The sequence below is a fragment of the Mus pahari genome, chromosome 15, assembly GCF_900095145.1.
Source record: "Mus pahari chromosome 15, PAHARI_EIJ_v1.1, whole genome shotgun sequence".
NCBI classification, from domain to species: Eukaryota; Metazoa; Chordata; class Mammalia; order Rodentia; family Muridae; genus Mus; species Mus pahari.
The window spans coordinates 25608778-25626207 of record NC_034604.1 but is presented as its reverse complement, the minus strand read 5'-3'; the positions used below and the strand labels follow the sequence as shown (position 1 = coordinate 25626207).

Below are 17430 nucleotides of genomic sequence, written 5' to 3'. Positions count from 1 at the left end.
GCTCATGATGGTAGAGCAAGAACAGTGTGCTAAACATCTGAGAGCTTACATTTTCATCTGCAAGTACGAGTCAAGAGAGAGATAACTAGAAATGATGTGGGCTTTTGAAATCTCTAAACTTGCCCCAAATGACACACCCTCTCAATCAAGGCCATACCTCTTACTCCTCCTCAAACAGTCCCACCAACTGAGGACCAAGTATTCAAATATATGAGACTATATATCTTCTCACGCAAACCACAAAATTACCATAATTCTATTTTGTAATACTGTCATTTAAAAAATATCTAAACAGGTAAATGAAACAACACGAGCCTCTTTCCACCACCTAAATGCTAGGGCCAGGAGTGTATGTTCCCATTTGTACAGCAATGGATTTCTCTGTGAGCTCTGATTAATCAGCAATAATTTTCCTCTGTAAGATAAGCAGTTTAAGAAGACAGCAGTTGTGCTTGCTCATGTGAATAAAGTCCATTACTATGTTACTATTCCAGGGCAATGAGATTATCTGCAGTGTATTTATTACTGTATACAGTCAAGTCTATATTGGGACTAACTTCCTAATAGTACTTTCAATTGGCTCTTTTCTGTGTCCACGTGTTCCTTAAAAATGTGGCATTCTTTGTAAGCAATGTCTACACTTCATTAGGTCCCCATTTGTGTACACAGTTCTCATTCTTTCAAGTGTTATGTCCACTGTGTGGTCAGGTAATGATCTAGATTTTAACTGAGACAGTTGTCCCTCTTTCAAGTGTTATGTCCCACTGTGTTGTACTGAGGCGTGTGACTAAAGGCATTCTGCCTTCCGGTCAGTTCTTTTATACATTCCCAAGTTATGATGTGAAGAGCATGCGCAGTGCAGTACTACAGGTAAGTACAGACAGCAGGTAGACATAAGTAGCCTTTCTAGAGGCTACAAGCCACGTGCAGGCAGCATATGTCAGGACAGTTATTTAGTCCATCCTGTTTCTTCTGTGTATCACGTTCACCTTCTGTCCTCTGCTTCCTGTTGCCCTACGCCTGAGATCCAGACTCTAACCCACAGGGACCAGATGTAGCACTCTAAGTTTCATGGCTTCCCGCCCGGCGGCTTCAGTGCTCAGCTCCCCACACCTTCCAATAGCTCCACACAGACCAAAAACACGCTCCATCTACTTTTTCCCTTCCCTTTGCCTCCTCTTAATCAACCTGACAGAAAGGAAAGCACACTGCAGCGGCATCCAGCCGGGCTGGGAAATGAGGAGGAGGCAGGGGAGAGCATGCTCTGTGCTAACCTTTCAAGTCTCAAGATACAGATTCAATATACGTCAGATGCCAGAGCACAGGGATCACATCCAATGCCCCGGGACGGCGTGCAACCTACCATACAATTCTTACACTATGGCAAGCTGGAAAACAGAGGTGAAGGAAACAGTGTAGACACTGGCCACCATTACCAAGAGGCTGGCCCAGAGGGTCAAAGTTAACAGACCGTCTTTAAGTCTGGCCTCTCACTATGTTTACGTATCAGTTGAAACAGAAGTAAGCACTACTTGAAAATGTTTAAAGATGGAGAAGAAAAGGACAATAAGCAAGATGTAGGAATGAGAATATTTTAACACATACATTTCCTTCTGTACCTTATTAAAACTCTAGGAAATCCAACGTATAAAAAATGAGACCTACAGCCCTGGGGAGATGGCTCAGTAGTTAAGAGCACTCACTGACTGTTCTTCCAGAAGTCCCGAGTTCAATTCCCAGCAACCACATAGGGTGTCTCACAACCATGCGTTGTGGGTTGTAATGGCCTCTTTTGGTGTGTCTGAAGATAGCTATAATATACTCATATGCATTTACAAAACAAAACCAAACAATAATAAACAAACAAAGAGGAGACCTAAGCTGAGCAAATACAGTGTTATTTCCTCTTCTCACAGCCATTGTCCCTCAAAGGAAAACTAGGCAGGTTTATAAAACAGTCTAAATCGTTAGAGAGATGTATTCCTTTAAAACCACTCTGAAAGAACTGTTTTTAAAGAGGTAAATTTGGAAAGCAGGCTTTTAGATGTTACTTATTCATATCATAGTCAGAATTTATCTTCCATACCTAAGTAACCAATCAGAGCAAACGCATTAAGTCCAACTAGGAGGTGATATCTCCTGTTTAATAATTACCCAATACCATTTTTGTACGGGCTATTTAAGTGGTTGGTCTTCACATCACATTCCCATTATCCTTAGGCAGCCAGAGTGAAACTATATTCTTCTGATCCTTAAAAATCAAATCTTTCAAATTTTAGTAGACCACAGACTATGGATGACTCTAATAAAAAATCTGTTAATTGTTCAATCATAGAAGCAGCTAAATCAAAGTTCACTGTTAATAGATTCTTAAAGAGTCATATGAAGCAGAGGATAGCCTTGTTGCACATCAACAGGAGAGGCCCTTGGTCCTGAGAAGGCTGGATGCCCCAGTGTAGGAGAATGCCAGGATAGGGAAGAGGGAGTGGGTGGGTAGTTCAGTGGGTAGGTGAGAAGGGGGGGAGGGGTGGGATGGGGGAGTTTCAGAGGGGAAACCAGGAAAGGGGATAACATTTGAAAAGAAAATACCTAATAATAATAATAATAATAATAATAATAATAATAATAAAGACTCTTAAAGAAGGGCAAACATAAGGAAAGCTTGTGAACTATCTTATATACCCAGTAAGAACACAAGTAAGACCTAGAAATGAGCAACTGAAGCACATCTTAAGTTTTATTCATTTGGAGAAAGTAAGCTCAAAAGAGTATACCAAACAATACATTTACCCAGGACTTATGCCATCTTTTCCACTTAAAAGAGCAATATAGAAAACAGATATGATATGAAAATACCAGAGACCCACATTTCCAAATCTGATGCAAGTCTAGACAAAAGGCCATACTGAGCGTGATTCTATGCATGCAGAAGTGCACAGATAGGCAGTGGCCCAGCAGGGAGCCCAGGGAGGGAAGACTGAGGAGTGACTACTGAGTATATGGAGCTTTCAGAGGTGAAAATGTCCTAAAGTCATACTGCGAGGATGACTATAAAGGCTATGGATCATACACCTTTCGAGAGTGAAGACACATGAATCATATCTCAAAACTGCTACTAAAGGTGAATTTAAATTGACAAGACAACCAGTAGGATTCACAACATCAAGTACCCTAGGATCCGCTCTGCTCAGAGCTCTGCTTGTCTTTGAAGCCCGTGTACCTTGGCGAGGCGGCTCATCTGATCTTCTGAGAGCGTGCTGCTTGTTCTGCCGGGAGTTCTTGTAGGTTCAGAACCATCTGCCTCCACGTTAGGCCAGACCTTCAAGTCGTGCATTCCTTGGCGAAACATGCTATGAGAAAAAAAGTTCAGAGTAGAAGTGAACTAACACAGTTCATCATAAAGGAATACATGCCACACATGCTTGCTAAGCTCTGAGACCCCTCATGGTTTGTGCAACAATGAGCTAAGCGGCTAAAACCACAAACTTCTCCAGGCCACTGTTTTCTCCTTTAGGGAATGAGAGCAGCCTATAGAAATACATCCTGAGTGAGGTAACCCAATCACAAAAGAACTCACATGATATGCACTCACTGATAAGTGGATATTAGCTGAGAAATGGAATATCCAAGATACAATTTGCAAAACACTAGAAACTCAAGAAGAAGGAAGACCAAAGTGTGGCTACTTCGTTCCTTCTTAGAATGAGGAACTAAATACCCATGGAAGGAATTACAGAGACAAAGTTCGGAGCTGAGACAGAAGGAAGAACCATCCAGAGACTACCCCACCTGGGGATCCATCCCATAAACAACCACCAAACCCAGACACTATTGCATATGCCAACAAGATTTTGCTGACAGGACCATAATATAGGTATCTCTTGTGAGGCTTTTCTAGTTCCTGGAAAATACAGAAGTGGATGCTCACAGTCATCTATTGGATGGAACACAGGGCCACCAATGGAGGAGCTAGAGAAAGTACCCAAGGACCTGAAGGGGTCTGCAACCCTATAGGAGGAACAACAATATGAACTAACTAGTATCCCCCAGAGCTTGTATCTCTAGTTGCATATGTAGCAGAGGATGGCCTAGTTGGCCATCAATGGGATGAGAGGCCCTTGGTCTTGCAAAGATTATATGCCCCAGTACAGGGCAATGCCAGGGCCAGGAAGCGGGAGTGGGTGGGTTGGAGAGCAGGGTGGGGGGAGGGTATAGGGGACTTTTGGGATAGCATTTGAAATGTAAATGAAGCAAATATCTAATAAAAAATAGTGTTAAAAAATAAAGAAAAAAGAAATAAAATACAACCAAATGTACATGTTATCACTGTTGAGGGAACTCGTTGCTGGACAGACTTAAGCAAGTATTCACCACTTTCTTAGATGACTCTAGTGGCGTGGCAGACCAAGGTAAAATTCAGAGCATAAGTGAGCAGTTACTACCGAAACTCAGGTGACTGCAAGGCAGCTAAACATGGGCAAGTCTCATCCCAGAACCGATGACTGTTAACTTGCTAGTGCACATAAGCCAGCACCTCCTGATAAAAATAAGGCCACATACAATTTAGGCAGAAATGTACACAAGTAGCTGGAAAGTACAAAAGGGTCCAGTGATGCTCCTACACCCTCCTTCTCAGAAGAGAGCCAAGTCAACAAGGCCATTCACAGGGACCCCTGTGAGTATTCACCAATGTCCAGATGAAAATGGTGTCTGCTGGTGGGAGGACAGCACTCAACACCACTTCAGCAGCCATCTTAGAATAGCAGACACTGCACTTCTAGCCAAGAGAAATCCACAACCACTGGATGGAAATCCAAACTGTTAGTTACATAACTTTTCTGTAAGCTTGTCTGGGTCTGGGTAATAGTTGTAGCACCTACAGCAGGTGTGGCTGTGACCATGAATAAATAATGTGACTCCTTGGTATATATCAGTTTTCTCATTATTACAAACATTATGTTGTAATTAATGGCTACTACAAAAACATGCAAATACAACCTCTTTGTAAGGTTTTCTTTCTTTTGAAATCAAACAGATCAGACAGCACAGAGGCTGGAGGATCGCAGATTCTAGACTAGTGCAGGTCATCGAATGAGACCTTGTCTCAAATAAAACAAAAGAGAACACAGAGCAACCTTATAGCAGTCTCTAAGGAACTGGTCACAGTGAGATAACTAACATCACTCCTAAAAGTGCGTGTCCTCACACAGCCCTGCAGCACAGCACGTGCTGTTGTGTGTCCTCACACACCCCTGCAGCACAGCACGTGGCGTCCCCTTCCTTCTGTCTACCTCTGCACCCCTCAGTGAACACTCTGGCTGAAATGAACTAAAAACCAACAGCCAGAGATGGCAGGAAGTCAGCTTACTAAATGATTTATGGGACTTGGGATACATCTAGAGAAGTTTAGGGCAGGGCATAGGGGACGGGGGATGCTGAGCGGGTGATGATCAAGTGATCAAATCCTTTCTCTGGACACTAACGGCAACTTGCCGAAAATTACACAGGCCCCAGGTGGTGAGTCAGACAACGTGCAGAGCCTTGCGTCCACTTGGGAAATTAAGCCAAACAGACGACAGAGAAGAACAGTGCAGCAGGCCCTCCTTCAGCTCCATCAGAGGCCCAATACCAGCTGCCACTGCGGCTCTGGCTGGAAGGGCCAGGCCACTGTGATAAACACTGCCCTGGCTTTAGAATTCATACACACCTGCACATCATCTGCCTGTGGTTCTACCAATTCAAGTAATGACCAATTAGCTCTTAAGCTACTTAGAAATCTCCGAAGCTAGATGTTCAAATAAAAGAGTGTTTGCTGTGGCAGAGCTACTGTATGAAACGTCTCTGAATTATTCATTAGAACCCTATCTAAGAAGTTCTCCCTCATAATGACTCACATATACAACACAGATGTTGGGAAAGAGCACAACTTGGCAGTCACTGTACCATCTTCCGGTATTAGAAGCTTTGAGGAACACTTTTATAGGCTACTTTAGTAAGGGCATACCAGGATCCTTGGAAGAGGCCACGGATGACATTGTATTGCTAAAGAAACATGTGAGAAAACTAAGGCCCCAGCAGTGTTTCCCAAATCACAGAACTGTGGTGGCACAGGACATGGATCAATAGCATGAACAGATTTTTTACAAGATTTAAACATCTTAGCTCATTTCAAGCAAACAAATTTAACTCCGAATTAGTACCAATTTCTTGGCAATCTATGTGACTTAATTTGTCTGTCGGCACACTTTCCACTTTCTTTGGATGGGAAGCAAAGAAATTTTCACTCAGTGAGCTACACAAAGAATTACAGACATGGTCTGCCTGGGTTCAGTGAGTCTGCCTGATCCTCCCCTCCACGGACTCTCTCCTAAGCCCTAGATCTAGCCCAGGTCAAACACCCAGTGCCCTTATACACCCTCGTCATCTATCAGGACCCAACTAACCTGCCCACAACCTCCAGGCTCATCCCATGCAAATTAAGCCACTGTACCCAGCAGAAGCCATGGGGGACAGCTGCTGGCTAGCCTGCTCCTTCTGGCTTGCTCAGCCTACTTTATGATACAGCTCGGGCTCACCTGCCCCGGGCTGGCACCATCTACAATGAGCTATCACAGGTACTATTTGTAAATAAAATCCTCACTAGGCTTATTAAATATACTTAAATAATCACCATAACTATGAAGTGGATATGATTTCATTTTACAGAAGAAGAAACAGACTATTCACTAACTCACCCTAGGAGACCAGATGCTGAAAAAGGAAAGAACGCACCCGATCCAGGTAACTGTCTTGACCCTCTCCCTCAGACTCCACTACCTTACTATGCTGTTTTTCTGAGGTTCAGGATATAATGACAGAATTCTTTTAAATTATCAGAGAAGACAGTATATGTAAAGGAATTGAGACACAGGTATAAAAGACAAGCTTTTGTTGTTAAAGTTGATACATAATGATCACTCTGTCCACAAAAGTTTGTAGATTTAAATATAAAGGAATAAAGGTGTAATGAAAGAAATGCTTCCATAAATCCAATCTAGTGCATATGTGTGTGTATGCATACATACATGCATACATACATATATACGTATAAAAGAACCAAACCCGCCCCACCAAAAAAAAAGAAACATAGTATTTTCAAAGTAACTGTTTAACACAGTACACAAATAGTCAATTTCCTCCATGTACAAACACTCCTCAGACATCACTAAGAAATGAACCATTAAAAAGAAGGCATGGGCATGGTGGTACATGCCTTTAATCCTGGCATTCAGGAGGCAGAGGCAGGCAGATCTTTATGACTTCAAGCCCAGACAGATTTATACAATGAGTTCTCGGCTAGCCGGGGCTACAGTCAGATCCTGTCTTATCAACATCAAAAAGAGTTGTTGTGTGAAAAAGAAAATGGGCAAAAGATACCACTGAAGCAATTTACAGAAAATAGTGAAGAAACCTATGAAAATGATAACTCTCATTTACATTTAATGATGTGTAAATTAACACGCTTAAACTTTAAAAGGACAAAAACTAAGGCATCTGGTAGCAGCCAGCTAGTGAGAGCCATTACCACGTTCCACCAAAAGGCACTACAGCTTTCAGTTTCCAGATCTGCACCCAGGTTCTCACGCCTCAAAACTCCATCTTTCTAATAGAAACAACACTAGTATTCACTAACAGTAGAATAGCACAAAGTGTGTTTCTTTTCATTTAGCTGCGATGGCAGTTAACTCGGATTGTCAAATTTGTAGGATGTTGAACCTCCTAAGAGCCAAACTTTGGGACATGTGTTGAGGCAGTGTCTAAGACTGGGTTAACAACAGCAACCCACCCTAACGTAGGCAGTGATGCTCTCGAAGCTGGTATCCTTGACGACATGGGCAGAGGGAAAGCAAGCTGCCGATCTCTGCTTCTGACTGCAGCTGCCATGGGACCAGCTGCCTCACTCTGCAGCCATGCCCTCCCCACCCACGATGGGCTGAGCCCTTCGTGATCCCATCAGGTGCTGCTGTCAGCAATTTGTCACTGATATAGCAATGAAAAAAAATGCTAATGCAGCATATTAGGAAATCCATTTCAGATTCAATCTCAACGATGTGTAAGGCCCATGGACCTAGTTGGTTTTCACAGGATAAAACCACATTACATAAATAATCAAAGCTCTCTGGGAAAGAAAAGAGGCAACCCTCTGGGCAGTAGTGGGCAGAATGCTTACCCATATTTTCCAAAGAGTGACACGGTTGTTCCTCCCACTGGCACAGCTCTTCCAGGTCCATACACATCCCATATAGTCAAGGCCACTTGGGCATTCCTGGGCAGGTCAGGGTACTTCACAGGAAGTTTCAGCCACTCATTCCAACTATGGGAACAAAGTCAACAGAATACATACATATCTTTCTTTCAAATTAACCCGTAAAAGATGGTTCAGACAGATGAGAAGGCTCTAAAAAGATTAGGTTTATATGCTAAAACTTGTGGAAACCCTTCAATTTTGCTTGTTTTTGTAACACTTGAACAGTACCAACTTGCACATCTGTTCTATCTCATCAAGTTCAATTTTATTAAATTTTTTTCGTAATATATTTTGATCATTGCACTTCGACTTATTTCACTGGCACTGGTGATACTTAGCTGTTAGCACTGAATGCTCCCTAAGAATGTGTGCAAATAACTTGTTAATGTGTATTTGTTAATAATACAGGATACAGAAATAACCAGCAATTTCTTATGCTATACTCATTTTTGTAAATAATCTTCTGCATTTAAAATGGACTCACTTGATTATTTCCACTCTTTCAAGTACACGGCTTTTAGTATCCCAAAAGAATCCCACATAAAAACCATGAATACTCAAAAGGCAGACAGAATTCTATTATTCATGCTTACTCTCAAAGCAGCATATCTCTAGATCAACTACATGTGCATCAGTAAGAAACAACAGAATTTTCAAAGACAACAAAAATGTTATTTATGACCACTGCAAATTCTGAAACTCCAGGAAAAGAGATGCCATCAATTTTGATTAGAAGTAAAATATTATCAAACCTTTTTTTCCTTTAAAGTTCTTTAAGAAACCAAATTGCATGTTTAAGAGATGCTATAGATGAATATACACAACTTAGTAAATTACTACTCACATGACAAAACAGACTGATAAATAAATACTGAACAGTATTATTATTTGTGGATGAAGAAACTACAGGAGTTGATAGACATGGAGCCAATTAACATGAGGTAAAGTTAAAGAGAAAACCTAGTGACAATATCCAAATTAATCTATGGACGTTTTCATCTTGTTGTCTACCCTTACATTCTGAGAGACAGTACCTTGAGCAAGTGATCCTTCTCCTCAAGTCTTCTGCTCTCTAACTCCTGGGCCCAAGGTCTCCTTAAATCAAAGCAACTATGGTTCAACCTGTTTTACAAGCTGTTCTCTAGTGGGAAGTGGTCTTTCAGCTAACACATGAAAAAACTACTCTCAACATTCCAAAATCAATGAAGGGATCAATTCAAACACCAAAGGCTGTGTGTTCTCAACATTGTTTGGTCATCTTCCTCCCCATCCATTGGTGCTTGCCCGATCCGTGATAATCCCCTCCAAAGATTACAAAACCTGACACTGGACTCCCACCACGAGCTCAGTGGACTTGACTCTCTGGGCAGATGAATACACTTTAAAATTAAAAATTACTAAATTAATATCCCCCTCCAAGCTATCTCTCTTTCAAATGTTTTAGAGAAGAAGATATAATCTCGATAGCCTAAAAAGTTGAAGTGGCAGTCAAGTTCATTGGAAGAGTGCCTACCTAGCATGCACAAGGTTATGAGTTCGATCTCCAGCATTGTTTAGGAAAAGAAAGAAAAAACAAAACAAAACAAAACAACCCTGCCTAAAGGACAGGAACAACAACAACTTTCTTAATCTGAATTACAGAAAACTAAAAACAAGACCTTGCATTCTCTGTGCAAATCTGCATGAGCTGTGATTAAGATCAGAGAACAACTTTCAGGAGACCATTCTCTCCTTCGAGGGATAGAGCTCAGAATGTCAGGTTTGGAGGACAGTGCCTTTCTCACTGAGCCACACCCTCCTTCACTAGGAGATCTTACTGTACATGGCAGAAGAGTACAGATTAAGATAGACCTGGATACATCTGGGGTGAATTTCTTATCACCAGAACTCACACAGGTCACAATTGGACATTTAGATACTAGTACCTCATAGTTCCTCTAAATATATGATTTAAACCAAGGAGATACAAAAATTAACATAGCAAGAAGTCCTTTACAAAGTAACTTTTTCCCAGTTTATAGACTACTTCTGGTAGGTAATGACTTATACAGGACAATGGAAGTGAGAAATGTTTAAGTGTAAAGTGCTGATCCATTATTTTATTTTAGGAGTTAGGCAACAGATGCACCTTTCAAATACTAACAGCTGACTGCACGAAACCTGTTAAGAAGTACACTGACTGAACATTAGAAATGCCCCATAAAGTCTATCAGATAAGAAGTATCAAGACATTAGATCAAGGATCCATAATACATAATTTCATGTTATCTTACACTGACTCTGTACCTCAACAATGTGTTGATATTATGTCATGTAAATACATGAATAAACTATGAACATAAAAATAAAGTTTCATTTGGAAAAAAAGATACACACACATATATACATATCACATATGATATATGATCTACTTCTAAAGATCCGAACAGCAGGTTGGCCATTTCAAATTATAACAGACAGACAGAGTCCAACCATGTTTGTTTTCTAGTTCACGTTGTAAATGAGTAAAATATTTACTCTGCAAAATGTCAACATACTAAATACAAACATAAAGTCACTACTACATCAATACAACTTCGTTCACATGTGTAATATGTATTTTCAACAGTCTGCCTAATGTTTATAGTAATCCCTGAAAAACTGTCTGTACTTATAACACTAGTAAGGCAATGGGAAGACACTCTAGAATCTTTCATATGGTAAAAACAAAACAAAACAACAACAGCAAAAAACAAAAACAAAAACAAGACAACCAGTAATAACAAACCCTCTGCCCCCCAAACAACTTACTTCCATCTTGTACTAAACGCCTTGTAGGATGTTCTGACTGGTAAGGCCAGAGGCTTCCCTTCAGCAAACACTTGACAAGTCACATAGAGATCAGAGCATGTCTCTTGGTATAGCCCAGAAAACTTTAACATGGGATCTTCTAGGACAGCTTTGTAGCTCTTTTGTTCTCTCTTCCCTTCCAAGCTCCCTCTGAAAGCACAGACACAATGTTTACTTTCACACACACACAGATACATAAAGAGCTAACAAGCTGATTCTCTGTTTAAGTAACCATAAACTACCTGAAGATAATGCCTTCCTATGTTTAAAAGTAATGTCACTGTTATATGTTATAAGAAACTCTGAAAATCCTAACACTGCTAAACGCATTTTGTCTTCATTAAAAAATTCTCATCTTTGGGCTTCTTTATGTTAAACTCTGTCACCTACTTGATCCAGGCCTTAAGATAAACTTTACTGATTTACTAGCACTTAGGGGGTAGGCAGAAGTAGGCCGATCTCTGAGTTCAAGTTCAGCCTAGTCTCCAAAGAGAGTTCCAGGACAACCAGGGCTACACAGAGAAACCCTTCTGTGAATAAATAAATAATAAATAAATAAATGGTGACTTCAAATAGACAACTTATTACCCAGTCTTTACGCTACTGCACATCTTTAGTTCTAGAACTCAGGAGGCAGAGACAGCCAGATCTACACAGAGTGCTGTGTGTCTCTGGCTCATGACCTAAGACAGGAAAGTGAACAGCTGAGACTGTGGACCAGAGCAAGGAGTCTGTCTTAGTCAGGGTTTCTATTCCTGCACAAACATTATGACCAAGAAGCAAGTTGGGGAGGAAAGGGTTTGTTCAGCTTATACTTCCACACTGCTGTTCATCCCCAAGGAAGTCAGGACTAGAACTCAAGCAGGTCAGGAAGCAGGAGCTGATGCAGAGGCCATGAGGGATGTTCTTTACTGGCTTGCTTCCGCGGACTTGCTCAGCTTGCTCTCTTATAGAACCAAGACTACCAGTCCAGAGATGGCACCACCCACAAGGGGACTTCCCCTCTTGATCACTAATTGAGAAAATGCCTTACAGCTAGATCTCATGGAAGCATTTCCCCAACTGAAGCTCCTTTCTCTGTGATAACTCCAGCCTGTGTCAAGTTGACACAAAACTAGCCAGTACAGAGTCCAAAGTCAACTGTCTTCCCACCACATGAGTGCCCAACGTGGCCTCTCCATCTCTTACACAGATGCCTGAATTAAGCCTAATTAATGGCATGTAGGAGATAGGAGCAAATGAAGTAAAGAAAAGCATACACAGTGTGTTCTCTCCAGGCAGGAGTCTGACGTCCTGTCCTCACCAGCAAGAAGGCTCCCACAAGGCACGGCCCTCAAATTTCTCTCCCTATCCCTGAGAAATGACACAGGTCAGTTCTGACAATATGGAAACTACATAGCAAAACTGCTCTTGTCTGGAAGGGTGAGCTTCCCTGCTTACGCAAATGTTTCTTCTAGTCTGAAGTTAGCAACTTTGGGAACCACTCTTCTTTCCCACCAGGGTTCTCATTTCAAAACGCCGCCACGCTCTGAGTCTTTATTTTAAACATGGTGCCCCGAGGTTTTACTAAAAACCTCTTTCTTCCCACCTTCTTGATTCCTGTATAACTGACATGGTCTCCTATTCCCTCTCGACATCTCTTGCCTTTAAAATGTTAAACTGGGGTGGCCTAGTAGGCCATTAATGGGAAGAGAGGCCCTTGGTCTTGTGACGATTCTATGCCCCAGTACAGGGGAATGCCAGGGTCAGGAAGCGGGGGTGGGGGGTGGGGGGAGTGGGGAGCAGGGCAGGGGGAGGGTATAGGGGACTTTCGGGATAGCATTTGAAAAGTAAATGAAGAAAAGATCTAATAAAAAAATAAAATGTTAAACTGTCCAAAAGTTCGCTTCGTGTGTAATTAAAGCTGCACCCATTGGCTCAGTTATCCCACCTTCACGATTTCCGAACTCCCCATTCCACCTTCCATCTCCGCAACAAAGGGAAGACCTTCACTTTCTTCCTCTCTCTTAGGCGGGGGGATTTGTTTCCTAAGGCTTTCCTGGGTAAAATTAGATCGCAGGATTCCCACAAAAGCGGAACATGCAAAGGGCTCCGTACCCCTCGGGGGGCTTCGCCGTGGGTCGTTCTGCCGATTCCCTTCAAGGAGCAGCCCCTCTCCCGGCAATCCCCCGCCCCTGGCCGCCCGCCCTCCCGCTCAGCTCTCACATCTTCAGCTGCACGTTGATGTCCAGGTCACAGCTATAGATGTAGTGGAACTTCTCCGCCTCCCCCATGACAGCTCGGAGCCCAGACGCCACAGTGACAGCCGGAGACGCGGAAGACTCCAGGCAGAATCCGCCTCTGCCTCAAAACACGAAAACTTCCTGTTCCGCCCATCTGCCGTAGCCGAGCAATCCCCGCGCGTAACGACAGCAAACGCGACGGAACAGCCCCAGGGCGGGCTGCTGGACGCATGTGCAAATGGAACCAGCCATCTTGCTTAAGGGCAAATGAGGAGGTTACATTCCAGTCTTCCTGCTTTGACCAAACTTTTTTTTTTTTCTTCTCCTTCTTTGATTGAGACAGGGAAATTCGGCTGAAAATTAGTGTAATAACGTTCACATGGTGCAAGCCAAATAAAGAAGAAACACAAGACTATTTTGGCCAATTTACAATCTAGTTTCCATTAAAAACGAGATTTGATTATTAATTGGCTGCTTCTAGCAGAAGTCCTTTTTGTGTCATGAAAAGGATGGAAAAAAAAAAAAAGACTAGACAAAGACTGAGAAAGACACGAGTTTCATTTTGGCACTACCAATATTACTGCTTCAGTGTTTCGTATTGGGTATATTCTGATTTAATGTGTGATTCTGCACAAAACTACAGCTCTTGCTTAGAAGTTGCCAACAATAACTGGAAATCGGGGTTTGAATCTTCTTCGTGTGTGTGTGTGTGTGTGTGTGTGTGTGTGTGTGTGTGTGTGTGTGTGTTTTCGAGACAGGGTTTCTCTGTGTAGCTCTGGCTGTCCTGGAACTGACTCTGTAGCCCAGGCTGGCCTCGAACTCAGAAATCCGCCTGCCTCTGCCTCCCAAGTGCTAGGATTAAAGGCATACGCCACCACTGCCCGGTGGTTTTGAACCTTCTGAGTACCTGTAATTTATTCTTGTAACGTTTAACATGCTCTAATAATATGATCTCAGTTTACAAATGTACTTAAAAATTCTTTGAAAGCAATTATATTTTGTCATATGTTTCTTTTTTCTGTTTCCTCAGAGCCTAATATACTACTGACTTTAATAATTCCAATTTATTATCATAGGTTATATCAAAATTCTTTCTTTTCTGGATATTTCTCAATTTTACACACACACGCACACGCACATGTACATGCACACACACACAAAAGCCTGCACAACATGTTATGTCAGAAAGAGTGAGTGCTTGTGCAAGTTCACCAAGAACAAATATGAAAATTACTCTTCAGGGAGCTGGTTTTCTCCTTCCACTTGTGGATTCTGGGAATCAGAGCTTAGGTTGTGAGATTGGCTAGGAAATGCCTTTACCTAACGAATCATCTTGCTGGCCCTGTATAATTATTTCTAAGCACCACATTTTAAAACAAAAATGTCCAAGTAGTCACAAATTCATGTTATTTAGAATTTTGAGTGGTAAGATTAAAATACAAAAAAAAAAGTTTGATAAGAATGGGAAGATTTAAACAAAAAGAACAAATTTGACTTTTGTCTAGATATAAGTACCACCAAATATTTATGAATTACAGAAAACATGCTTTCAACAATAAAATAGGAAGTTGTATACACCAGAGCTGTGCAAGAGTAAAGCAAATAGCCACAAGTGCTATATTTTTGGCATACTTTTGACAGAGATTATAAAGTTGGTTTTGAATCATATTGTTTAAACATTAGTGAATTTTTATTTTTGAAAATGTGTGTATGTGTCCACATGAGTATTTGTCATGAGAATGCAGGTGCCTATGGAAGCCAGAAAAGATTGCCATAACCCCTGGATGTGGAGTCACAGAATATTATGAGCTTCCCCACCCCCCATGTGGATCTCAGAGCTGAACTCAGATCCTCTGGAAGAGCAACAAATGCTTTTCATCACTGGGCCCTCTATCTAACACTATGGAATCTGGCATGTGAATATAGTTGAACTGTCTGGATCTAGAGATTAACTTCCTCTTGGAATAATGAAATTTAACTCATATATTATAACATATATACGTGTATACATTTTGCACACACACACTAATTATAATTAAATATATATAAAACCAAATAGATGTAATTAAATATACATCTTCCAATCTGGAATTTAGTAAGTTACAATTTTTTTGTTGGAACTCTATAGTCTGCAGCATGTATGGCATCCAATACTGACTAATCCTACTGAACTGGCTCTTTAAAATTTAGCAAGTTTGCTTAGTATTACACCGAGAAACTTCCATTTTTCTATTTAAATTAATATGACATATCAGTAGTTTTATAATCATGGTATTATTTGGCTTTACTTTGTCTCCAAATTATGTTTTTTTAAATTCTAACTCTATCCCTCTCCAGGTAGCTTATAAGAATTAAAACAATAGTAACTGAACCCTATATAATTATGAACACAACACAATACTAAATGTATTAATTATTCAAGAAAAGCAAAGCCAGTATTAAGGATTGTCTTGGTAATCCATTTATGCATGGTAAGGGTCCCATAAACTCAAGCTGATAGTGTCTCTTCTAAACTACACATAAGTCAGATTATTGGTGGATTTTAGACATCTAATTGGCAAGATACATCCTCAGGGATTATAAGAGCCTCAGGCATCTTCACTCTGAAAATAATTATTTTTTCTTTCCACTCATGAATATAACACATACTAATAATTATGCAACACAATTTGTACTGCAAGCAACCACAATTGCCTGTCTGTAGAGAAATAGCTTACAGCTGTGAATGCTTTCTTTGTTTAATAGCCTGTCCCATTGACTATGTGATCTGGCATTTAATTTTCCTTTGGAGGTGCAGTTTTTATTTTGTTTTTGTTTTCCATTTCATTTCAATTTCATGTTTAATTATTCTAATAGCAGTTTTTAATAATGGTTTAGAAATTTGTTCATTGTGATCTCTTCCTCCAATTGCTCATGACTCACAGTGATAATCACTTTAGCTTTTTCCCATTTCCAAGATCCAATTTATTCTCTCTAGCTTATAATTTTAAAAAATGCAATTAGAGCTTTAAAGGCAACTATCTATTATTGGGCTTGCATCATGAACAAATTATGATACTGAAAGATTAAGAGTGACTCACAAATCCTTTTGCTCTAATTAAATTTTTTCTTATAAGTTTTTAATACCCTGAAGTATTTTAAAATTCAATAACTCAATAGAATATACAATAGTGCTAAGAAATGCTAAAAGTCTAACCCTAATTTAAGATGTTGACAATTTTTTAAGTGACAATATGTGAAAACATGGACTTAATAAATATCCACTAGTTAGTGAATGAACCCCCAAGACCCAGGGGATTCCATTCAAGAATACAATTTACATTAGCTATAAAAAAGGTAAAGATAAAAAATGAGTTATTGTGAACATATGAAATCATGCTTAAGTGCAAATTCCTTTGCCATCATGTCATATCTTGAAGAAGAAACTGTCTTCTCCATGGTGAGTGAGAAAAGAAGACCTGGATTTGCAAACATCTCAGCTGTGAAGCAGGAATAGAATGACATTTATTTCCCTAGAAAGTATAATTAGAAGACTTTGGTTATGGAAATGGGAAGATGGCTCATCCAGTGAAGTACATGGCATGCATCTTGTCATGCAAGATGAGTACTTGAGTTTGAACCCCCAGAACCTGTGTAAAATGCTGGACACAAGGGTTTGTGCTTGTAATTCAAGAGCCTTGGAGATGGAGGCAGGGGATACTGATGCTTGGTGGTTAACCAGTCTAGACTGATTGGTAAGCACCAAACTACTGAGAAAGCCTGGCACAGATGAAATCAGGCACATTCATTGTGGTGCTGTGGGCTGGACTCAGTCGGTCCCTCAACCTGCGGGAGAATTCAGGGTCCCAGTACTCAGGTGGGCAAGGAGTCTGCGAAATGACAAACAGATATGGACACAAGGGAGTGCTGTATCTGAATGTAATTTCTCAAGGTGAGCATCAGACTTATATTACAGAAGAAAACAAGGAAGTTAAGTGTTACATCAGTCAAGGTACATTGAAGGTATCCCATGTATAATGACACAAAACAGAGAAATGTATACATAAAGGACTTGCAGGAACCAGGCAGTGATTACAACTAAGATAAAAAGTG

The 17430-nt window shown here is 40.7% G+C and overlaps 1 protein-coding gene across 1 annotated transcript in view; it reads right to left on the bottom strand.

Moving 5' to 3' along the window:
• The window catches only part of Pik3c3 (phosphatidylinositol 3-kinase catalytic subunit type 3), a 76694-nt gene extending 63219 nt beyond the window's left edge, over nt 1–13475 (bottom strand). Inside the window, exons 1-4 of the mRNA XM_021214144.2 lie at nt 13322–13475; nt 11078–11266; nt 8210–8353; nt 3221–3350 (exon numbers count right to left, since the gene is read on the bottom strand). Coding sequence (XP_021069803.1) covers nt 3221–3350; nt 8210–8353; nt 11078–11266; nt 13322–13389 — 531 coding nt within the window. The 5' untranslated portion in view covers nt 13390–13475. The remainder of the gene's footprint in view (nt 1–3220; nt 3351–8209; nt 8354–11077; nt 11267–13321) is intronic.
• Nucleotides 13476–17430: the final 3955 nt, after the last annotated feature.